The 21,164-nt window shown below is 47.6% G+C and overlaps 1 protein-coding gene across 9 annotated transcripts in view; it reads right to left on the reverse strand.

Annotated features, from left to right (window-relative positions):
• TRAK1 (trafficking kinesin protein 1) overlaps positions 1–21,164 on the reverse strand; it is a 126,375-nt gene that overhangs the window by 56,269 nt on the left and 48,942 nt on the right. The window contains exon 1 of one of the 9 annotated variants that reach the window (XM_053903933.1): positions 12,181–12,502. The exons of 6 other annotated variants lie outside the window; for them this stretch is intronic. In XM_053903933.1, the coding sequence (XP_053759908.1) occupies positions 12,181–12,244 (64 nt within the window). In that variant the 5' untranslated portion in view covers positions 12,245–12,502. Of the gene's footprint in view, positions 1–3,144; positions 3,424–12,180; positions 12,503–21,164 lie in introns of those variants that run through there. 2 more of the 9 variants (XM_053903934.1, XM_053903932.1) reach the window with 2 other exon arrangements.

Genomic DNA, 21,164 nt, shown 5'->3' on the forward strand with positions numbered 1-21,164 from the left:
AGCACACTGGCTATAAAGTGTCTTTCTTTCGAGCTTACTGTCCTAAAATTACTATGAACACGTCACCCCCTCCCCCCTTACAGGACAGCTAAACATTTTATTGAAGAAAGGAAGGCGATGGGAAGGGAAAAAACAAAAGAGAATGTAAGTCTATCCTAAGATGCCAAATACAAAGCAGTGCCCCTCTCAAATGTGATCATAGAGTAGGGACCCTGTGTTGGGGGATGTCAACAAAAAGATGCGACCTCCAGTTGACCTGTGAGCGGGAGTCGGCCACTTGGAGCCTCCCCACACCCTCCTTGGAATGTGGGTTCTGCTGGCCTTTCCCGCTCCCAGAGGCTGCGCCAAGGACACAGCCTTGAGATGGCGATGGGCTGCGAACACCCGAGCGGCCAACGTGGCCGTACCCAGTTAGGGCCTCTTTCTAAACACACTTCTAAGGTTTGGCAGGTGGCTGCACAGATCCAGTCTTGCTGCTGCCCGCCCAGGACAAGCCTCGTCCTTACGTGGGTTCCCTCTGCTTACTGAACTGCCACCTACAGAGCTGGAGTGGCCGGCCTCCTCCTTCACCTCTCCCTGCCCAAGGAGGTTTCAGATTACGCCTGGGAAACTCCCGAGGGGGTGGCCAACCAACACCCACGGTTATCTCTGAAATGTAGACCAGCACGGGACAATGTGTGGGACAATGTGCGTTGGAATCAGCCAGAGGGCACGTTAAAACCCAGTCTGCTGGGCCCCACCCCAGAGAGCCTGGCTCAGCAGGTCTGGGGCAGGGCCCCAGAATGTGCATTTCTAACACAATCCTGGGTGATGCTGGTGCTACTGGGTGGGGGGGCCCCACTTTGAGAACTGCTAGCATCGTGATTTAAGAGCAGAGGGCTCTTGAGTTGTTCTACATAGGCTGAAACCACTTACTAGCTCTGTGACTCTGGACAAGTTAACTTAAGTTTCCTCTTACAAGCCTGTGAAATGGAAATGATAATAGCACTTAACCTCTGATCTGGCTGTTTGAAGGATCAAATGCACAAATCCACATGAAGTACTCAGAACAGTGCCTGGCACGTAGTAAGAGCACAATAAACACTGGCTCTCATCACCATCATCTGGCTCCCAGTTTTTTTCTTCAAGTTAAAAATAGGGATAGATGAAATATATACAACACAAAATGTTTTCTTCTCTTGACTAGGCTCTAAGACACTGTTCCAGAATCTTGTATAGCCTTTAATTTAGAATCATATGGTTCTGTGACTGGTTTCTAAACTCATCTCACTCTGCTTATGGCAACTGCTCATCTCATATTTTCATATGCACAGGAATCCCCTGAAGATCTCGTTAAAAGGTGGGTTTTGACTGGGTGGGTCTGGGGCCTGAGCATCTGCATTTCCAACAGGCTCCCAGGTGATGTGGGGACACGGGGGCTGGAAGGGACACCAGCTGATCCAGGGAAACCTGGGCTGGCCCTAGCTCTATGAGAGCAGGTGGATGCCTTTTTCCTGAGTACCTGCAGGAAGCTGACTAATGCACAGTCCCCATCGGCCGGCCATTCCTATACCAGCTCCTTCGTGAAAGGGCCAGGCGGGGTTTGAGGCCTCAGCTTGGAGACCCCCATCTCTCTGCCAGCTCTTCCCTTCCCCCGCTTTCTCCAATTTAAAGCTTTTAACTGTCCTGTGGTAAAATGTTACTGTTTTTAGGACAGAATGTTTTTCTCAAACGAAAACACTTCTGATAAGGCCAATTATAAATAACTTAAAAAAAATTTTTTTAATGTTTATCTTTGTTTTTGAGACAGAGAGAGAGCATGAGCAGGAGAGAGGCAGAGAAAGGGAGACACAGAATCCGAAGCAGGCTCCAGGCTCTGGAACTGTCAGCACAGAGCCCGACACGGGGCTTGAACTCATCAACTGTGAGATCATGACCTGAGCTGAAGCTGGACGCTCAACAGACTGAGCCACCCAGGCGCCCCTATAAATAACTTTTAAAATAAAAGTTATGTTGAGACATGAAGATAAACCATTTCAGAGCAGAACTTTGTAAAGGTATTCAGACTGTTTTTCCTCAAGACCTAAAGAACATACATGCAGTCACTGTTTAAACATTCTGCTGCACCCCCAAAATCCCTTTCTCTGCACTGCGGGCAAAAGCCCCAGAAAGCCCAACTAGGAAACTCCCACTGAGCATCTGGGCTTCTCATTGAATTAACACCCTCACTTCTCCAGAACCAGTGTCCCTCTAACAGAGCCCGAAGGTGGGTCCCCAGGTGACTTCAAAGTCAGCCTTGTACTTTTCCATTTGAAAGAATCCTAAATTAAAAAAAAAAAAAAAATCCCTGTTTCAAATCAGTGATTAATGACTTTTTAAAGATAAGCAACACCAGCACAAAAACATACTTTATTTAATAATGACTCAGTCTCAGGGCGCCTGGGTGGCTTAGTCGGTTGAGCCTCCGACTTCGGCTCAGGTCACTCATGATCTTACTGTTCGTGAGTTCGAGCCCTGTGTTGGGCTCTGTGCTGATAGCTCAGAGCCTGGAGTCTGCTTTGGATTCTGTGTCTCCCTCTCTCTCTGCCCCTCCCCAACTCGCACTCTCTCTCTCTCAAAAATAAACAAATGTTTTTAAAAAAAAATTTTTTTTAAATAATAATGACTCAGTCTCTTGCTAATTTACCAAAACCTGTTCAGTCACAAGAAAACAACCAAAACTCTTAAAGCAGAGTACTGGAATGCCACACATACACACACACACACATACACACACACACATATACACACAAAGCAAAAAGACAACTAACTGATATTTGCAACAACATGTATGAATCAGTCAAGCAACAGGAACCAGTCAAAATAATGCACCCTGTTTGATTCCATCTGTCTAGATCAAGAACAAAGGAGCAAAATAAATCTCAGGTCATAGAACTCGGGACAATGGTCTCCCTCCTGGGGCACAAGGGGCTTTCCCAGGGTGCCAGACGTACGACATGTGGTTTTACAAGGGGGTCATCACAAGCCATCCACCGACGTAAGATCTGTGTGCTTGAAGTTATACCTCAATAGGGAAATAAAAGAGTGCTGTGAGATCAGTGAAACAGCCAGGCGTACTTAGACACTAACAGGGAAAGGGTCAGTTTGAACAAAGTACGAATTTACCCTCTTCCAAGAGGTCCAGGCTTTCATGCCGCTCGCTGGTGGGCTTCCTCTCTTCATCTTGGTAGTCGTACTCAAAACACTCTTCTTCCCTTCCCACGTCTCTCAGGGACATTGCTGAAGTCACCCCAAAGCCAAAACATTGCCCTAAGGGGCTGTTCTTGGGGGAGCTCCCAGCTGTCTGCCCAGAGGAGCCATTGGAGCCCGGGCCCCTGGGGCACACGCTGGGCCCTGGACGGGGCCGAGGACGTGCCCTGGCTGAGCTAGAGTGGAGGGTGTACACAGGGCCATTGGCCCAGCGTCACCCAGGACAGACCCGGAAGGGGGTGGTTCCCAGGAGCAGAGAGGAGGGACAGGGTGGGGGCAGGAGAGGGAGAAGCACCTGCCAGAACGGGAATACCCTGCCTGCCCCAGGGCGACCGTGCCAGGTGCTGTGGATTCAGAGGGGGAGGTGGGCAGGCAGGTGGAGGACCTCAGGCAAGCTCTCCACCTCCAGATGCCCCTCCCCACTTCTCCTCCCCCAGGAAGCAGTGAGGAAATGGTAGCTCCCTGGAAGTTTCGCAGCAACTGCACAGGGTGATACCAAGAAAGCCTTAAGCAGGTGCACCTGTCTACAGGTGGGACCCTAGAAGAAGAGCTGCCCTGGTAAATAACTGCACAATGCCCTCAGATGGGAGGTTTCCGGTGGGCACGCTCCAGAAGCTGAGACCCAGCGGACTTTGACAACAGCCTGACATAGTGCTGAATGGGAAAGGAAGTGATCGTTCTCATTTCTAGCAGAAGGAAAAATAAAAATAAAAAAAAAAAAAAAAACACATGGCAGTAACCATTACCTGTTTTAAGATTAATTCAATCTTTCTTTGGTAATAATACATTGCATCTGCTCTTTTTAAATCTGCATTTGATAACCCCCACTCTCATCCTAAATCTGCATATTCACAGTCAAATCCGTAAATTCTAATTGCTGGGATAAGGGGGAAAATAATCTAAAGCCTAATAGCTTACAACATTGCCTGGAAGAAGAATCCAGTTTAATTGTGTGTCTCAATACCAATTCCTCTGTACTGCTTAATTTTGCCTTTAACAGTGAAAATGGCAGGTCCCTCCATCAAACCCACTGGAAGGTGGCCCTGAGCGCTGGCATCTAAAAGTACGGCACATTCTGTGATTTCTGGGCTTCAGCTGCCTCCCAGCTACACTGTGGCAGGTCTCCCGGCTCCTAAAAGCCACATCAGGAGACCTATTCCACCTCCCTCCGATTCACCTCCCCCAGGTAACCAAGAGGGAGGCTTTCAGCAGAGGCAAGACCATTATAAAGAATTCTCTGCACAGGCTCAGGCCCTAGGTCTCATTCATCTTTGGATCCTTAAGGCTGAAGATCCTGTTTTGGTAAGCTAAAAATGTCTGCTGCATTGAATCGCTACCTCCATAAAAACGAATTTAAGACCACACGAGTGCCTGAAATAGAAAATCAGAATATGACAAAAGTGCTATTTAAAAATGAAACCCTAGAGACATATGCATTGTCTGGTTAATATTTTGGAACCTGAAGATGATTACTACATTTTATAACATTAAAAATGTGTTCTTTGTAAAAAGGAGGCTTAGCAGAAATTCAGTGGCAGGGAGTTTAAAATCACATTTTGAAAATCTGCATTAGCTTTCAGCACAATGTTTATGAGGATACACGCTCAGGAAAAAAAAAAAATGCCACTTAATCTCAATAAATGGCATCAAATTGGGCCTGATTCAATTCAAACGACGGTGAGTCTGAAACCCTGGCAAGGGAGGGAGGGACAGAGGGAGCATTATTCATTCAGCAAATATAAGGCCGACTATAAGACGTGTAGGATACTGTGCTGGGCCACGGTGTGTGTAAATGAAAACAAAAGCTGATTTCATGTAGTTGAAAATACTCTCAGTGATGACTCATAACCAAGTTGCTTATACTCAGCTTTTAACTCAAATCTAGGCTACCTTTAACAAATGAAGCCCAAGTCTACACATATTACATAGTAAGCATTTAGGACACGGCATTTTGAACACAAAACCATCCTAGACTCTTCATGTCACCTCATATGCCTGGGTTTAGTCCTTCAGGATATTCCCTACCCCCCACCCCAAATCTCTCCTCCCTCCCCACCCTGCAGGGATGTGAAGGAATTCTCAAACTTCATCCACATCTGCGTTCATTTCAAGGTTAAAGGCAGACACGGGCCCAAGAGCATCTTCTCTGACAGAGTAATCTCTCCAAAAGCCAAAGCAAGAAAGCCCAGGAATCCCTGTGCCAAGTGGGAGACCCTGGACCTCTGGATGTGAAGCTGCAGGAGCTCAGCCCCAGAAGAGTCACGTAGCAAGGGTGTTGCCGTCCCAGAGGAAAGGAGCAGACACTGGGGCCCCGGGCAGGGAGGCAGGGACTGAGTTCTGGACCTTCCCTGGGAACACTGGACAGGAAGGCTGTAAGTGGAAGGTGTCCCCTCTTGCAGGGTGGAGGGGCATCCTTCTGTGAGTGTCCCTCTTCAGATCTACTCAACATACCATCACAGAAGTCACTGTCCTGAAGCTCCACCATGCCTGAGACGGGCCACAAGTCACTGGCGCTATTTACATTTACATTTAAATTGATTAAAATTAAATTCAAGATTCAGTCATGCTAGCCACGTTTCCAGTGCTCCAGAGCCACACGTGGCCAGTGGCTGCCATCCTGGACAGCACTGCACAATGTTGCCATTGTCACAACAAGTCCTACTGGACACCAGCCCTCCAGAGGGTGCCCCTTCGTCTCGAGACGCGGGCTGTACACTTCCTGGCCTCCATAGCCTGTGCCTCTGCTGCAGCCCCCTGCCCGCCTGACCCCACGGCACTCTCCTGCCGTGAGTGTCCTTGTCCTCTTCCGAGGGCCACCCACAGTGCAGACTTCTCTCAGTGCTCCATGCACCTCCTCCCTCCATTTCTCGGCCCTGGCTAAGGGTGCCGGTTGCTGACGATCCTTCTCCAAGGACCTCGCTTATGCCATTAAAAAAAATAAGTAAGAGAAACATGGGCTCTGGGCTTGCATCTACTTCTTGGGAAGGACATGACCGCTACTTTACTCAAGCCAGTGAGAAGAGCTGACAGTTACGTTATGCATTTACACTTAATTCTTTTTTTTCCCGCCCAAGTCGCTTTAAGAGCCATTCACAAGGTTGTTGTTTGGAAAGGGAAGAGCCGTCCTGCACTGTCAAAGGTGCATCCTGCAATAAACACAAGATGAAAACACAGAGGCCTGTTTGCATCGTATGACACAGAGCGCAGGACATTAGAAAATCATCAAAAACCTGGTAAAGTCTTTTTTTTAATTTTTACTTATTTGTTTTGAGAGGGACAGAGACCGTGTGAGTGAGGGAAGGGCAGAGAGAGAGAGAGAGAGAGAGAGAGAGAGAGAGAGAGAGAGAATATATCCCAAGCAGGCTCCGCCATGACAGCTCATAAACTGTGAGATCATGACCCAAGCTGAAACCGAGAGGTGGATGCTTAACCGACTTGGCCACCCAGGCACCCCACCCCTAGTAACAGCTTTTCAGTTAATGCCTAAAATATCTCCAGCAAAACTTTACTCCCAAAATGGCCACCCCTACCTTGGAGTGGCATTTTAGAGGTCACTGCAATGAAGCCGAGCAGTAGAGCACATGTGACCGCCCCCGTGTATTGCCACGGACTTTTCACTATGGAGTAAAGAAGCCCAGAGAAAGGCTTCCTCAGCCATCCACTGGTTTCCCCATGATGAGATCAGCATGAGTGAGACCACCTCCTGCCCGGACATTCACATCTGTAATGCTGCTCAGTGAGGAGAGAGGGTGCACAGTCACAAAAGAAAGTGCAGCAAGAAACGGATGGTCAAGATACTACACCCTTGTTCAAAATGCCACTCACCTTCTGAAAGGGATTTTTTGTTTAAATTTTTTTATGTTTATCTTTGAGAGACAGTGAGTGTGCGTGAGTGAGGGAGGGACAGGGAAACAGGGAGACAGAGTCCCAAGCAGGCTCCAGGCTCTGAGCTGTAGGCACAGAGCCCAACGTGGGGCTTAAACTCACAGACTGAGAGATCATGACCTGAGCCCAAGTCGGACGCTCAACCGACTAAGCTACGCAGGTGCCCCATGAAAGGGATTTGTAGAAAGAACTAACTACACTATCTCTGAGAAGATAAAATTAAGCACTGGCCCAGTACATCACTGTTTACAAAAAGCTTTTACAGTTGACCCTTGGACCACATGGTTTTGAACTGCATGGGTCCACTTACACGTGGATTTTCTTCTCGATAAATACAATCCAGTGCTGTGAATCTATTTTCTCTAATGATTTTCTTAATAACCTTTTCTTTTCTCCAGCTTACTGTATTGTAAGAACACCTTAATCGACTGTTTATGTTATTGATAAAGCTACCAGTCAATGGTAGGCTATTCTAGTAGTTAAGTTTTGGAGGAGCCAAAAGTTCTACGCAGATTTTTTTTTTTTATCGTGCAGCAGGGAGGGGGTCGGCATCCCAAACCTCTATGATGTTCAAGGGTCAACTGTCCTTTATTCACGCTCCTTGTACTCTTCACAATGGCTCTGGTCAGTGTGGCTGTCCCCACTTGCCAGATGGGCCATCTGGGTTGACAGGCTCACAGATGTGGGTCCCAGGATGTGCCCAAACCACATAGCCATACGGGGCGCAAAACAGGCCTCAAGCAGAAACTCCATGCCCGTGCACTGTGTGGTGTTCTACCTACTTCTAGAGTCATTACAAAAGTACACTCTTTAACTTAAGGACACACACGTGAACCCAAGCCTTTTAAAAAAGAAACAGGCCTCACGGGTTTATTTTGTTTTTTAGAATCTTCAGCAGGCTCCCTGCTGAGCATGAAGCCCAATGCAGGACTCGATCCCACCACCCTGGGATCATGACCTGAGTCAAAATCAAGAGTTAAACACACAACTGATCGGGCCACCCAGGCACCCTGGGTCTCACAGTTTTTAAAATTGTAAGTGACCAGTGTAGCCAAGAAACAACATAAGATTCTGTGACAGATCTAAAGAATTATTTCCCAGACCCCTATGTCTGCAGATGGTCTCCACTGACATTGGCATAGCTTCCCACACACCCGATGTAAAGAACCACCTAAAGCATGTGCTAAAAATTCAGATTTCTCAGGACCTCTCTGGGTCTGGAGTAAATCTGAGAATCTTCCCTTTAAATAAATGGGTATCGGGGCGTCTGGGTGGCTCAGTCGGTTAAGCGTCCGACTTCAGCTCAGGTCATGATCTCGCGGTCCGTGAGTTCGAGCCCCGCGTCGGGCTCTGGGCTGATGGCTCAGAGCCTGGAGCCTGCTTCCGATTCTGTGTCTCCCTCTCTTTCTGCCCTTCCCCCATTCATGTTCTGTCTCTCTCTGTCTCAAAAATAAATAAACGTTAAAAAAAAAATTTTTTTTTAAATAAATAAATAAATAAATGGGTATCATGATCCCAGGGTTGCGGGATCGAGCCCCGTGTTGGGCTCCTCACTAGGCATGGAGCCTTCTTGAGACTCTCTCTCCCTCTACCCCTCTCCCCTGCTCTCGCTCTCTCTCTCAAATTTAAAAAAAAAAAAAAAGGAAATTAAAAAAAAGAAGGAGGATGAGGGGAGCCTGGATGGTTCAGTTGGTTGAGCATCCGACTCTTGATTTCAGTTCAGGTCATGATCCCAGGGTTGTGAGACCAAGCCCCACGTCAGGCTCTGTGCTGTGCATGGAGCCTGCTTGAGATCTCTCTCTCTCCCCGCCACCCCCCCCCCCCCCCGCCCCTACTCTCCTTGTGTGCTCTCTTTCTAAAATAAAATTTAAAAAGAAAAAAAAAAGTTTTTTAATAGATAAATAAATGGGTGATTTTCATAGTATGCCAGGCTTCAGAGGGGGGACACATCCAATGTAGGCACCATGACATCGTCTGACACTGTAGCTTAAGCTGTAGGCACTGGGTGTATCTGGTAAATTCTGCGAAGGCCAAGCTACACTTTGTTGAGGGCTGGCTGTTTGAAATCTCTAAAATTTACTTTAAGGTACTGGGCAATCAACCCCTCCAGCTTCTTATCATTCTAAGCCCCTGCCCCATGCCTCTTGTTATACCCTTGGGGTCTTCCTGTGATGCGGTGTGGTTGGGGGAGGCGGGGAGGAAGATGGTGTGTTAAGATTCCAGAACTAAAACTGATAAAGGGGGGGCGCCTGGGTGGCTCAGTCAGTTAAGCAGCTGACTTCGACTCAGGTCATGAGCTCGCGGTCCGTGAGTTCGAGCCCCGCATCGGTCTCTGTGCTGACAGCTCAGAGCCTGGAGCCTGTTTCGGATTCTGTGTCTCCCCCTCTCTCTGACCCTCCCCTGTTCATGCTCTGTCTCTCTCTGTCTCAAAAATGAATAAACGTTAAAAAAAATTAAAAAAAAAATAAAACTGATAAAGGGGAAGGGTACGGTCATTCAGCACTGAAGAAAGCTCTCCTAAACCTCAGAGACAAAAGAGAATCAAGCTATTTCTTGATTCCAATTTTAAAAGAGGGGTCCTAACTGTCTTGCAATCCATATTCCCACCCATATAAATATGTATGTTACTTTTTAGTGCTAACCTTGCAATTGAAGTGCAAGTCAGTAAGTCTGACATAAATGATGATTTTGCATCTTCTTCAAAACATTTGACTCATCTCTTATTATTAGTATGGAAAGTTCCCTAGAAGTTTCCCTCATTAAAGATTCAAATGACAAGAGAGACAAAGCAATGCTGTGTGTCTACTCCTACCTGGGCGGTCAGGACTGGGAGATAAAGGGGCTATTTCAATTTGCAAGTTTAAAGATGCATATATAAGCAAAGGCAAATTGTATTTCCAGACTAGCCTGCAGAGACCAGGAACCCAACTAGTTAGAAATGAGTCAACAAGTTAACTACAAAATTGGCATCTACTCGAAATCCCAACCCCCTGGATTTCCTAAACTAGGTGATTTCTGGGTTTCTGTCCCTTTTATTCCCTGTTTTGCTAACTATTTTTAAAAATGGGATTATGAAAATGGCAATTGTCCCAGTAAATTCTGTCCCAGTGGCCTTCTCCCTTGCATCCCCACTGGAATGGAGGGTAAAGGCAAGTATTTTGCCCAACACACATTTAGAAAGTAACTGCAATCAACACTGATCTACCCTTGAACAGATCAGCAGCCTTTCCTTCCATTTTCCTTTTCTGTTGGAAGAAGAGCGATCTGGCTGCCTCTGGGCCAAAAGACTCAACTGAGAAATGGCCAGGTAAGAAAATCCTTCTGACAGACACCCAGATAAGAGCCGGCCTCCTCTCACTCCTCAAAATGACCACCACGAGTAACTGGCTTTATTCCCAAGGACGAAGGTGTAAAGAGAGCTGGACAGTGTAGCAATTGGGTCAAGACAGGAAGAAACCTCCCTCCCCCGCTTGGCTTCTAGGATGGATCCGTGGGAGCCATGGCCACACCCGACTCATCCGTGGTCTGGGACAGGCGCTCTGCTGGAACCGACGCTCCCATTCCAGTGATCCACTGAGATCCACACTTTAAAAAGTTAGGGAGGGCTCAGTGAGTCACGAATCACCAAGGAAACTACGAGAGTTCACTGACGGTTCTGAAAAGAAGCATCCCTGTCATTGCCTTTTGGAGTTGGGAACTTGCTTCAAGAGTAATATATCCATGAGAAAAAAAGGATTTAATCATCTTTTCCCCCAAAGACCCTCGGAGCTGCCCACCACCACCATTACTCAGGATATTTAAAAACACACGGACTCAACATGACACTGTCTTCACATAATGCTGGGTTGGGGGGGGGGTGGACGACAGTGGGGCTCAACTGGGGAACTTTCTCAGCACATTTACTACCCACCCTCCCTCTCCAAGAAAGCCTCTAGGTCCCTCTCCCATAGCCCTTGCCAAGGCAGAAATTAGCAGATAAGAGACAATTATGTAGTTCTTCTGCTTACTAATGAGGCCAGCTCCCAGCCTGCCACATCATTCAGGTTAATCAAATGTGGTCATGGTCTTAGAGCAGTCTGAAACTCCCGAATCAATTAAAAAACGGTTACCTTACCTATTAATGGTTCGTGTGGGGCTGGGAACACTAGGGAACAGACCCTCAAACTGTATATATTGTGTCCTGTGTGTGTGTGTGTGTGTGTGTGTGTGTAGAAGACATGTGATTTGAGGGTCATTTTGAAGAAGAAATTAAGTAAGACAGATCAACTGTGCCCATACCCAATTCTGGGGCCCAACACCACAGGAGCCTAAGGTGCCTCTCCTGTGGCCTCTCTGAGAATGCAGCTCAGTGCTATTTTCCATGTATATCCGGAACCTCCTGAGGCCTGTCCAGCCACACAAACTCCACCCAGTCTCCTCTGGAATGTGCCACACCCTCCCTGCACAAACTGAGCCCTGTGACAGAAGGAGACAGTCTCTCCCTGCCCCTCCCAAAGTCTCCCCACCCCCATCTCCGTGGGATCCTACAAGCAAAATTCATTGGAATTGCCTGCTGGGTGGGCAGCTGCTTCTGCCTTTTCTCCGGCCTCCCCACAGCCCCCAGGTCTGGGCTCAGGAAAGGGAGGATTCTTCTAGGCCTGCCACCGACAGTCCAGACAGCCACCTCCTGAATACACCATTCCCCAGCCCCGCCAACAGCACAGAGGTCAGAACACATCTCCCCTTGCACACACACGCGTGCGTGCACCACCACCACACTCGCGCCTCACCCCCGAGAGAATTCAATCCAAGAGAAGTATAATGCTCACAAGCCCTGCACACCAACACCATCTGCCCTCCTGAGCAAAGACCGACTGACCACAGAGGGATCTCAGTGAGCCCTGCCCACCTGCCATCTCCTCATCAAGCTTTGAAAACTGTCAGGGCCATGCACGCCTGCGGCGGTGCTGGTTCCATTGCCCCCCTCCCGCCTCTCTCCCTGGGAAAGGTTTCAGGACCAACACCCCACCCCAGAGGGAAACAACACCCCTACACATCCCTGCTCTGTTTTGCGGGGGCCGTAATTACCGTCCGAGCATTCTTCATAATACCAGTCTAGTTCATAATAATCCGCTTCAATAAATTTCTGCATAGTCAGTATTCTTGCAGAGGAGAGAACAGACTTCACAGCGCCATCAACATCAAGTAAAACGCTGCCATGCCTCCCTGCCCTTCCAGAACACCGGGCAGAAGAGCATCCTGAAACACAGCAGAATGAAGCTGTGCATTCTTAATGACAGTCCAAAGCCAACACAGAGAAGGGGCAGCCAGGAGAAAAATTCTGGTGGGATGAGGACAGGAGGGAAGGGAGGCGATTTGCAGAGCTCCTGGGGCCCCCGGGGCAGGTCTGCTAATAAAGCAGCGGCAGCCAGCAGCCCTGAATGGGAGTATCCGGAATCGTCCTATCCAGACGAGAGGACGGTGACGTCACGGACACACACAACCACCCCGAGGTCTCACTCGAGCCTCGCCTCCCGCTCCCTGCTCATCTTTCAATCTCACCGTTGCCATAGAAACTGGCCAGCGCTGAAAAATGATGCAGAGATGGAGGAAATGTCTTCCTGGGAAGCTGGGAGCAGAGGCTGCGAGGTGCCACCCAGGGAAAAGGGAGGGTGCGGGCAGGTGGGGCCGGGGACTGTGCCCCCATCATCACTCCCAAAGAATGTAAGAGACCCTGGGCCACCACAGAGTCTGCATCGGAGAAATGCCACCATTACTTCTGGTTTTCTTTCCCCAGCCTGATTTAAAACACCGAACATCTTTTCTTAAAATCGTTGACCGCCACCTAAGGAAAATGTAAATTACTTTAAAAAATGGAAACGTGTTCGCTGAGAGGCAGTTCTGCTCACGCCTTTGCTCAAACTTCTGGAAAAACAGCCTTCGACCTACAAATAGAGAAGCACGCCATTACAGAGGGGCCCGTGCAATTCGATATACTGTTTCATGGACACTCGTGTGTGTAATCAAAGTATAAACACACACAGCAGAATGAAACAACCCACTTTCAAGACAGTGGTTGCCTCGAGGGAAGCAGGGAATGGGGCTTTGAAACTGTCCTTGTAAATGCATCTGTAATGTTTTATCTCCTGAAGAAAAAAAAAAAAAGGAGTTAACATTTATTCCGAGTGTTTGGCATGTTTTAAATACTTCTTTAAAATGAGTCATGGATAATGAGACAGATTTTGGACTTCTTATAGGTAACTCCCTCCTCTAAAACAGAAAGGTTTCTCAGTCCTAGCGCCAGTGACATTTAAAGCCAGATCATCCTTTGCCGGGCACCCGCAGGCTGTTAAGCAGCATCCCTGGCCTCTGCCCTCTTACTCGCCAGAAGCACTACCTTCTCTCCTTGTAGATGTAAGGACCAGGCACTGCCAAACGTCCTCTGGGGGCCAAAATCTCCCTCAAAACCCTGCTGCCCTAAAACCAAACTACCTACAGAACCTCACCAGCCTGCTGGCCGAGTACTGTAACTATCTGTTGGTGTCCCAGCAGCAGCATGGGCTTGGTTAAGTTTTCCTCTTCGTGTTCTACTCAAGACTGTGTCATCTGTGAATGAGTAAGAGTAAAAGGTCTCTTTACCACTACTGAGAGGGCATGCTTCTTTCCTTCTACAGTGACCCCACAGGGTGATTTCTCTTTATTCCACCCGTGGCATATGGTGCCTCAGCTAACAAATGTGGAGGAAAAGACATCCCTCTAGGGCAGGGCTTCCCAGGATTTAATGTGCATGTAACCCAGAGCTCTTGCTAAAATGCAGATTCTGATGCAGCAGGTCTATGGAAGGGCCAAGATTCTGAATTTCTAACAAGTTTCCAACGTAAGGCAATGCTGCTGGTCCCCAGACCACACTTTGAATGTGAGGTACTTCAACAGGATGAATAGATAGGGAGGGTAATAGACACAGTATGTGCATTTGAATAAAACAGTTTCAAGAAGAAAACTATGTGTGTGTGTGTGTGTATATATATATATACACACACATTCATGCACGTACATACATACACACACAATGACAAACCCTATATATAGACTCTTGGGCAGAATCTGTACTATATATAAATCAATCTCAACCTTCCTAAATCATGAGAAGCAGAGGAGCCTTTAATGCTGTGTTGTGAGGTTCCCCAGAGCTGGCTTCCTGCACCTGTGCAGGCTCCAGAAGTTTCTCCCAGCTCCAGGTACCCTCTCCTTACTTCAGGGCCCTGTGTCGCTTTACCAGGCCATGCTTGCATACCAGCACAGGATGCTACAGGGAGAGCTTCCCACTTGCCAGGCGGCCGACTGAGCCCATGTGGGAGAGCACGCCCTGTCCTGTGTGGAAAGTGGGGTTCCTGCCTCTTTAGCACCACCCAATAGCAGAACCCCCTCAAGTCTCAGAAGGGGAAAGGAAAGTTAAAGGCAGCTGGTGATGAATCTTGGCTCAAGTTGTAAACAGGCTTTTGGGAAAGTCTGGAAAATGTCGAGTGCCAAGGAATGGTACTGTCTCTGGCCATGCTGTCCCCAGCGGTCACCTACACCCTGGAGGACCTGTACCCTTCCCCACCCAATCCCAAATTCTTGCTGGGCAAAGTGGAGAGCAGACTTCATCGCCTCCCTCACTTACTTTAATCCCTGCCCTTCCCTCTCCCTGACCCCAACTTGGATACACATTTAAGATTTTCTAGGACATCTGCCTATTTAAAGTCAGCAGCCAATGATTTTAATTCCGGCTATACCTGCCCCCATTATCTGAACCTCTCCCTCCCTTTGGCCCTTTATCAGGTCTCTCTCTGGTGAGGACAGCACCTCCCATCAGCCCCACAGCAGACCCCCAAGTGGCCCTCCCACGTGTCATTCCTCACCTTAAGGGAGCAGAGGCTGGTGCCCCAAGGTTTTCTGAGGTTTTGTTTGTTTCAAGCTCCTTACGGCGTTTCTAAAGAAGATTATAGGCCTCAGAGATAAACGAGTCAGCAATTAACAGATGCCTCAAATACCAGCACATTCAACAGGTTCAATCCACTACGTCTGGGGAAAAGGGTCCAGTATGAGTTTGCAAAAGGAAGATGTAATAAAGGAACAGGAAATGCAAACTCTGTAAAGCATCACAGAAAGTCAGATGAGCATAAAGACCCCTTAAACAAAGGCTTGGCACATGTACCTTCCAGTGCTATGAATTTTAAAAAATACTTTACTCATAACACATCACCATAAAAGCAAAAAGTAACAGGTGGATGGATAGAGGGATATAGGGATGTACAGATGGACGACAGACTAATGGCAGGCAGTTTAATTTCATAGTTTAAGAGCATGGGCTTTAGCAGTACGATGGCGTGATGTTTGATCTGGGCTCCTCGTTCGCCATCTCTATGACCTTCTTAGACCGAGTCCTATCTGCTAAATGGGGTGATTATAATACCCGCCCCAGGGATGAGGCGAGCCTTTAATTAATGGAAGGGAGAGCACTCAGCACCGTGCCTGGGACAAAGTGAGTTTGCAAAAAATATCAGTTTGGGATCATCCTCACCACTCAAATTCTGTAGGCCAGTATGGGCAGTTAAAAAGACAGCACAATTTTGTAAGCTATAATTAGGGAAATGAGGTAGAAACGGCACTTCTTGGCTTGTCCCAGCATAATTAACGAAAAGGGACTGAGTTCACAGTAATACGCCAGAGTGACGGTTGGGTGGGGGGAAGGGCAGGGAGCGTATTTCTAAACAGTAACCTATTACTGAACACAACCTCTATCAAGTGCAAATATTGTATATATCCAATGTACATCTGAAGAAAATGGGAAAGAAAGAAAACAGAGCTATCAAGTACAAAGGAAAGAGCATCACTCATGGGTGACTTCCAGGAGCTCCGAGCAGGAATCAAAGTGAACATCTACACCCAAACTCCCATTTTACAGGCTCCGAAGGGGAAGCCATCCATCCACAGCTCTGCAGAGCTGGTGCTGAGGTTAAGATCCAGGAGTATCTGCCTTCAAATCCACACTTTCATCCAAAAGTCCCACATGCCCCCCCCCACCCCCCTCCACAAGGGTTCCAGCCCTCCCTCTCCCAGGCTTCCAGCAGCTGAAGAAGCAAGGTCCTCTTCCGGTGGGCCGGGCGGAGGCTGCCCCCATCACTGCCACACCCTGGGAGAATCGGGATCAGGGACAGGGTCCAGGAGCAGCCTCAGAGAAGTCACCTCTCACTCACCCTCATCACCAATACCATTTAGGAAATGCCGGCTGCTCACCAGGAAGTCAGCACTTCCTGTCTCACTCATTCCTCAGACCCTGCTACCTAATCACCAGCCCCCCCAGCTGTGTAGACAAGGAAAGGGGGCCCAGAGACAGATTAAACAGCTCACCCAGGATCACTCAGCAATAAGAACATCTGGATATAAACTGGGCATGGTCCACCCCTAAAGTCTTTCCATTAAGACTTTATTAAGAATTAAGAAAACATTCTAATTAAGAAAACATCTAAGGATTATTTACAAGTGAAATGTGGGAGAAAAAAAAGGGGGGAGGACACAATGAAAGGAGATAAAAACTCAAGTTGGCATCTCACAGGAAAAACAAATTGTGAAGCCTTTTTTTTCCAGAACGAAATAAAAAATGATCAGGAATTAAACTGAAACTATCAATGGGACTTTGTGATATTAAAAAGAAATACTATTTCCAGCTCTGTCAAGAAAGGGGCCCGGTAAGGATACCACTCCACCCACAACCAGCACGTCAACCGTCTGGTGTCCAGATTTGGGTTAAACCTCAACATGCCTCCTTGGAGAGCTGCTAATTTCATGTCTTGGGGTAGGAAAAATCAGGATCCGCCTACAATGCCAGCTTGCCAGAAAGCAAAGATGGTCCCATGAGGTCTTGGGTAGAGGTGACAAGGCTTAAAAGGATGATCACGGGCCAGGTTGTGAAATTTGCACATCAAAAACAGAATAGAGTTAATAACATTTAAAGCCAACAGGTTGAGTCTGTAAAGGCCAGGAATGTCAGGGAATAACAAGACTAAAAGGGCAACCAATTGAACAAGGCTACAGATACATAAAGGGAAGGAGAAGATGATAGGAAGATATTTTTAATCCATCTTAAGAAGTAGGGGAAGGTGGGTGTTTAGGACTGTTCTGTCTCTGCCACTAATGCCTTTTACAAAGCATTACACGAACATTTCTCTAAGTAGGGTGGCTATGAATAAGCCACCCAGAAATGAAATGAGGAGGCAGGTCAAATAACAGAAAGGCCTGACGCTTCGGTCACAAACTACACCCGGGGTGGGGAGGAGGCTCGGGTCCTGGGCCGCAAGGAGAGCTGTATGTTCCCGTTTATACGCACTTATGAGATTCTAATAGATTTGGTCTGCAGTGTTAAGGGGAATCGAATTATATCCATTTGTAATCAAATTTAAATTTTTAAAAGAACTTAATTTCTGAAGCGCCTGGGTGGCTCAGTTGGTTGAGTGTCCAACTCTTGATTTCAGCTCATGTCATGATCCCTGGTTCGTGGGATCAAGCCCCATGTCGGGCTCCGTGCTGAGTGTGGAGCCTGCTTAGGATATTCTCTCTCTCTTTCTCTGCCCTCTCCAGACTCTGCCCCTCTCCTGCTCATGTGCTCTAAAATTAAAAAATTAAAAACGAATTTAATTTCTAAGTCTCTAATTATTAGTTGTGTGAGCATATGAATTAAATATCCATATACAAGTGATTTTATATATATATATATATATAATTGAATGCATACACATACGTATATATAATTTTGAATAGTTGTTCAATACGTTTAAAAGATGAGTCAACACTAACAACGATTAAAGTACAAATAACGCAGTCATGAACGTGCTCCAAAGTATGTGACGTTACAGAACTCGCCATATGTCACTTTCCTCTGTGCCCTGCGGTGATGGGTGCAGGCCATGTGCCGCCGATCAAACAGGTGGGGGGAAGGACAGCTCCCTGTGTGCTCCCCTCCTGCTTGGAAGCAGGACCACTCGACAGCCCCAATCCCCTCTGGAGCATGCTCCCCGTCTCTAGAGCTTTCCTCCCTTCAGCAAATAGCGCGTCTGGCCTTCTACCTGCACCCAACAGTGGCCAGGAGCCTAAAGACAGAAGAGGGGAAGGCCCAAAATCAGCTTCCTCACCTTCCATTCCAGACAGGGTTGGCGGAGCTCACATGACACACAGCCTTGCAAGCGGACCTTCCCTGCACCTGCTACAGAAAACTGACAAACAGGATGCTTCTGCAGGGCTCTCTTTCCGATGTTTATTTTTTAAAACACTGCCACTGCCAGTCACTGAGCTCCCGTGGCAGAAGGCAGGCTGTTAACAAACAGCTTGCTGTCAGCTACCCCCTCCCAAACCATCTCCACCTCATTTCAGATGCAGGAAAAGTAGGCACCCGTGCGCCATGCTACCTCTAGGGTTCTCCGGGGCAGAACAATGCCTGGCTTCTAGAGAGACATCCAATGGCAGGGAGACAGCATTCAACAGAGCACTGCAGAGCCGACATGCACCTCGGCCTTGATGCGGTTATTAAAATCACCCACGCATCCCAGAAGCACACAGAGAACACAGAGCTCTGACATGCCCCACACTTCCAGGCTGCTTCCTGCAGCCTCGGGGGCTGCCAGGGTTATTCCACTCCTGGGACCCGAAGGTCACACGGCAGATGGCACGGGCTGCAAACGCAAACCAGAAGCTCCAACGATCCCCAATTCTGTTCCTGCTGTAACTCTGAGCCTCTCCGGATGGAGCACATTCTCCCAGGAGGCGCCGATGGGGTGCGGGCTGAACTGTCATGTCAATTTCCCACCTGAGACAGTTCCAACTTTGTCTCAGACGCGCAGGATTGACGTGAAAAGGGAAACAGTCAATCTGTACAGAACTGCTTGCCAAGCATTTCTGTTCTTAAAAGAAAGGATACTCAACATTGGAATCTGGTTTGATGAGGAAAAAAAAGCTGGCAGGCGGCAGATGGCGAGGTAAGTTTAGAGGGGCCACAGGAGTAGGTTGCCCCCGGGATGAGTACCTGGCTGTCCTGGTGACCAGACACTGTGCCCAGGGCCACAGCTGCCACCAGGCAGGCCGGCACATGACTACCCTGGACCCCCTCCTGGAGACAGGACGTCCAGTCCCCCCAGTGCCCGGTGCCTGGGCCCACACCTGGGTGGGGACGCCATGAGCCGGTGCAGCTCACGTGTGGGGTGCATCCGGGCGGCCAGAGCCACCGCTGACCCCGCAGACACCTGTGTAGCTAAAGGCAGTGCAAACAAGGCCAAAGAAGAGTCCACTTGTGTGACGGGTGAGCAAAATGGGGAGAAGGCACAATCCAGGGCTCATTTGGGGGCTCGCCTGAAAACCACGTGGCCCCAGGTCTCAGGCATGGCAGAAGGACACGGCCAAAACATGGGCATTTACATGAGAGAAACTCATGGCATCTACTTATAAATATATTATAATGTATGCATTTTGGTATTATTTTTGTTAGCAAATGAAAATGACAAGTTTTTCCCTGCCATAAGATCCCTTTTCCATCCCAACACATGCTCCATCCCTGTAATTAATTTATCTTCCCTCCCCTCACTCAACCCCTCCCACCACACACAGCGCCTGGGTGAGAACAGACCCCCAGTGTTCCACAGGGCGCCCCTCCTGCACACATGCACGCTCGTGCATGTGCACACTGCCCCCCCTGAATGTTTTCTCTTATGCCACTCCTCATAGAATTATTAACCACCCCCCTATAGAAAGTCAGCACTGGGTGTTATTTATCTATCTGATCTGTGTAGGCTTAGTTCTATTTTTGTTTCACTTAGAACTTTAATCAGATAAAGCCAATCTCTGGAAGGTAGCAAAAACCCAAACAATCTCTGTATTCTCTATGCAGGTTTTTTATTTCGCTTGTTTTTACCAAAAAAAAAAATAAGAAAGGAGAAAAACTTTTCTTTCTTAATGTTTATTTTTGAGAGACAGAGAGACAAAGTGTGAGCAGGGGAGGGGCAGAGAGAGAGGGAGACACAGAATCCAAAGCAGGCTCCAGGCTCTGAGCTGTCAGCACAGAGCCGACGCGGGGCTTGAACCCACAAGTTGTGAGATCATGACCTGAGCCAAACTCAGACACTTTACCGACTGAGCCACCCAGACACCCCAGAAAGGAGAAAAACTTTAATTTAAAAACATGTATCTTGGGGTGCCTGGGTGGCTAGTGTCTGACTTAGGCTCAGGTCATAATCTCACGGGTTTGTGAGTTCGAGCCCTGCATTGGGCTCTGTGCTGACAGTTCAGAGCCTGGATCCTGCTTCCGATTCTGTGTATTCTTTTCTCTCCCTCTCTCTCTCTGCCCCCTATCTCAAAAATAAATATTAAAAAAAAATTTTTTTTAAACATGTATCTTTGCATTTTCTCTTATTTGAAAAGCATGTATAAAATACTTGTTTGACATAAGGCACTGGGCTGGGGCTTTGGCCCATTCAAACATGAAGCAGACATGAGTTCTGCACCCCTGGGATTTACTCAGTGACTATGGAAATTATTTTCAACAACTTGTACTCTTTTAGAGCATAAGCCTTGCACAGATCTACATCTTTTTTTTAAATTTTTTTTAATATTTATTTTTGAGAGACAGAGCGTGAGTAGGGGAGGGGCAGAGAGAGAGGGAGACATAGAATCTGAAGCAGGCTCCAGGTTCCAAGCGGTCAGCACAGAGCCCAACACGGGGCTCGAACTCACAAACCGTGAGATCATGACCTAAGCTGAAGTCGGACGCTTAACTGACAAGCCACCACTGATCTAAATCTTAATGTGAAAAGTTCTAGGCAATTTAAAACGTGCTTAGAGAATTAGGCCAATATTTCTATAGTATTCTGAGAATTCTTTAGAATTTTCCCTATACCACCTGAGAACAAAAGCACTTTTATATAAAAAAAGCAAACACTACCATTTTTTTTTTTAATTTATGAAGCTGGTTTTACTTTGTAACAATTTCTTAAAACTGAAAATTAAAGTCCTAAGTCCCTTAATTCCTATTATACAATACAGAAAAA

Source organism: Panthera pardus, unplaced genomic scaffold (genome assembly GCF_024362965.1).
Source record: "Panthera pardus isolate Hobbes unplaced genomic scaffold, ASM2436296v1 HiC_scaffold_16, whole genome shotgun sequence".
NCBI lineage: Eukaryota > Metazoa > Chordata > Mammalia > Carnivora > Felidae > Panthera > Panthera pardus.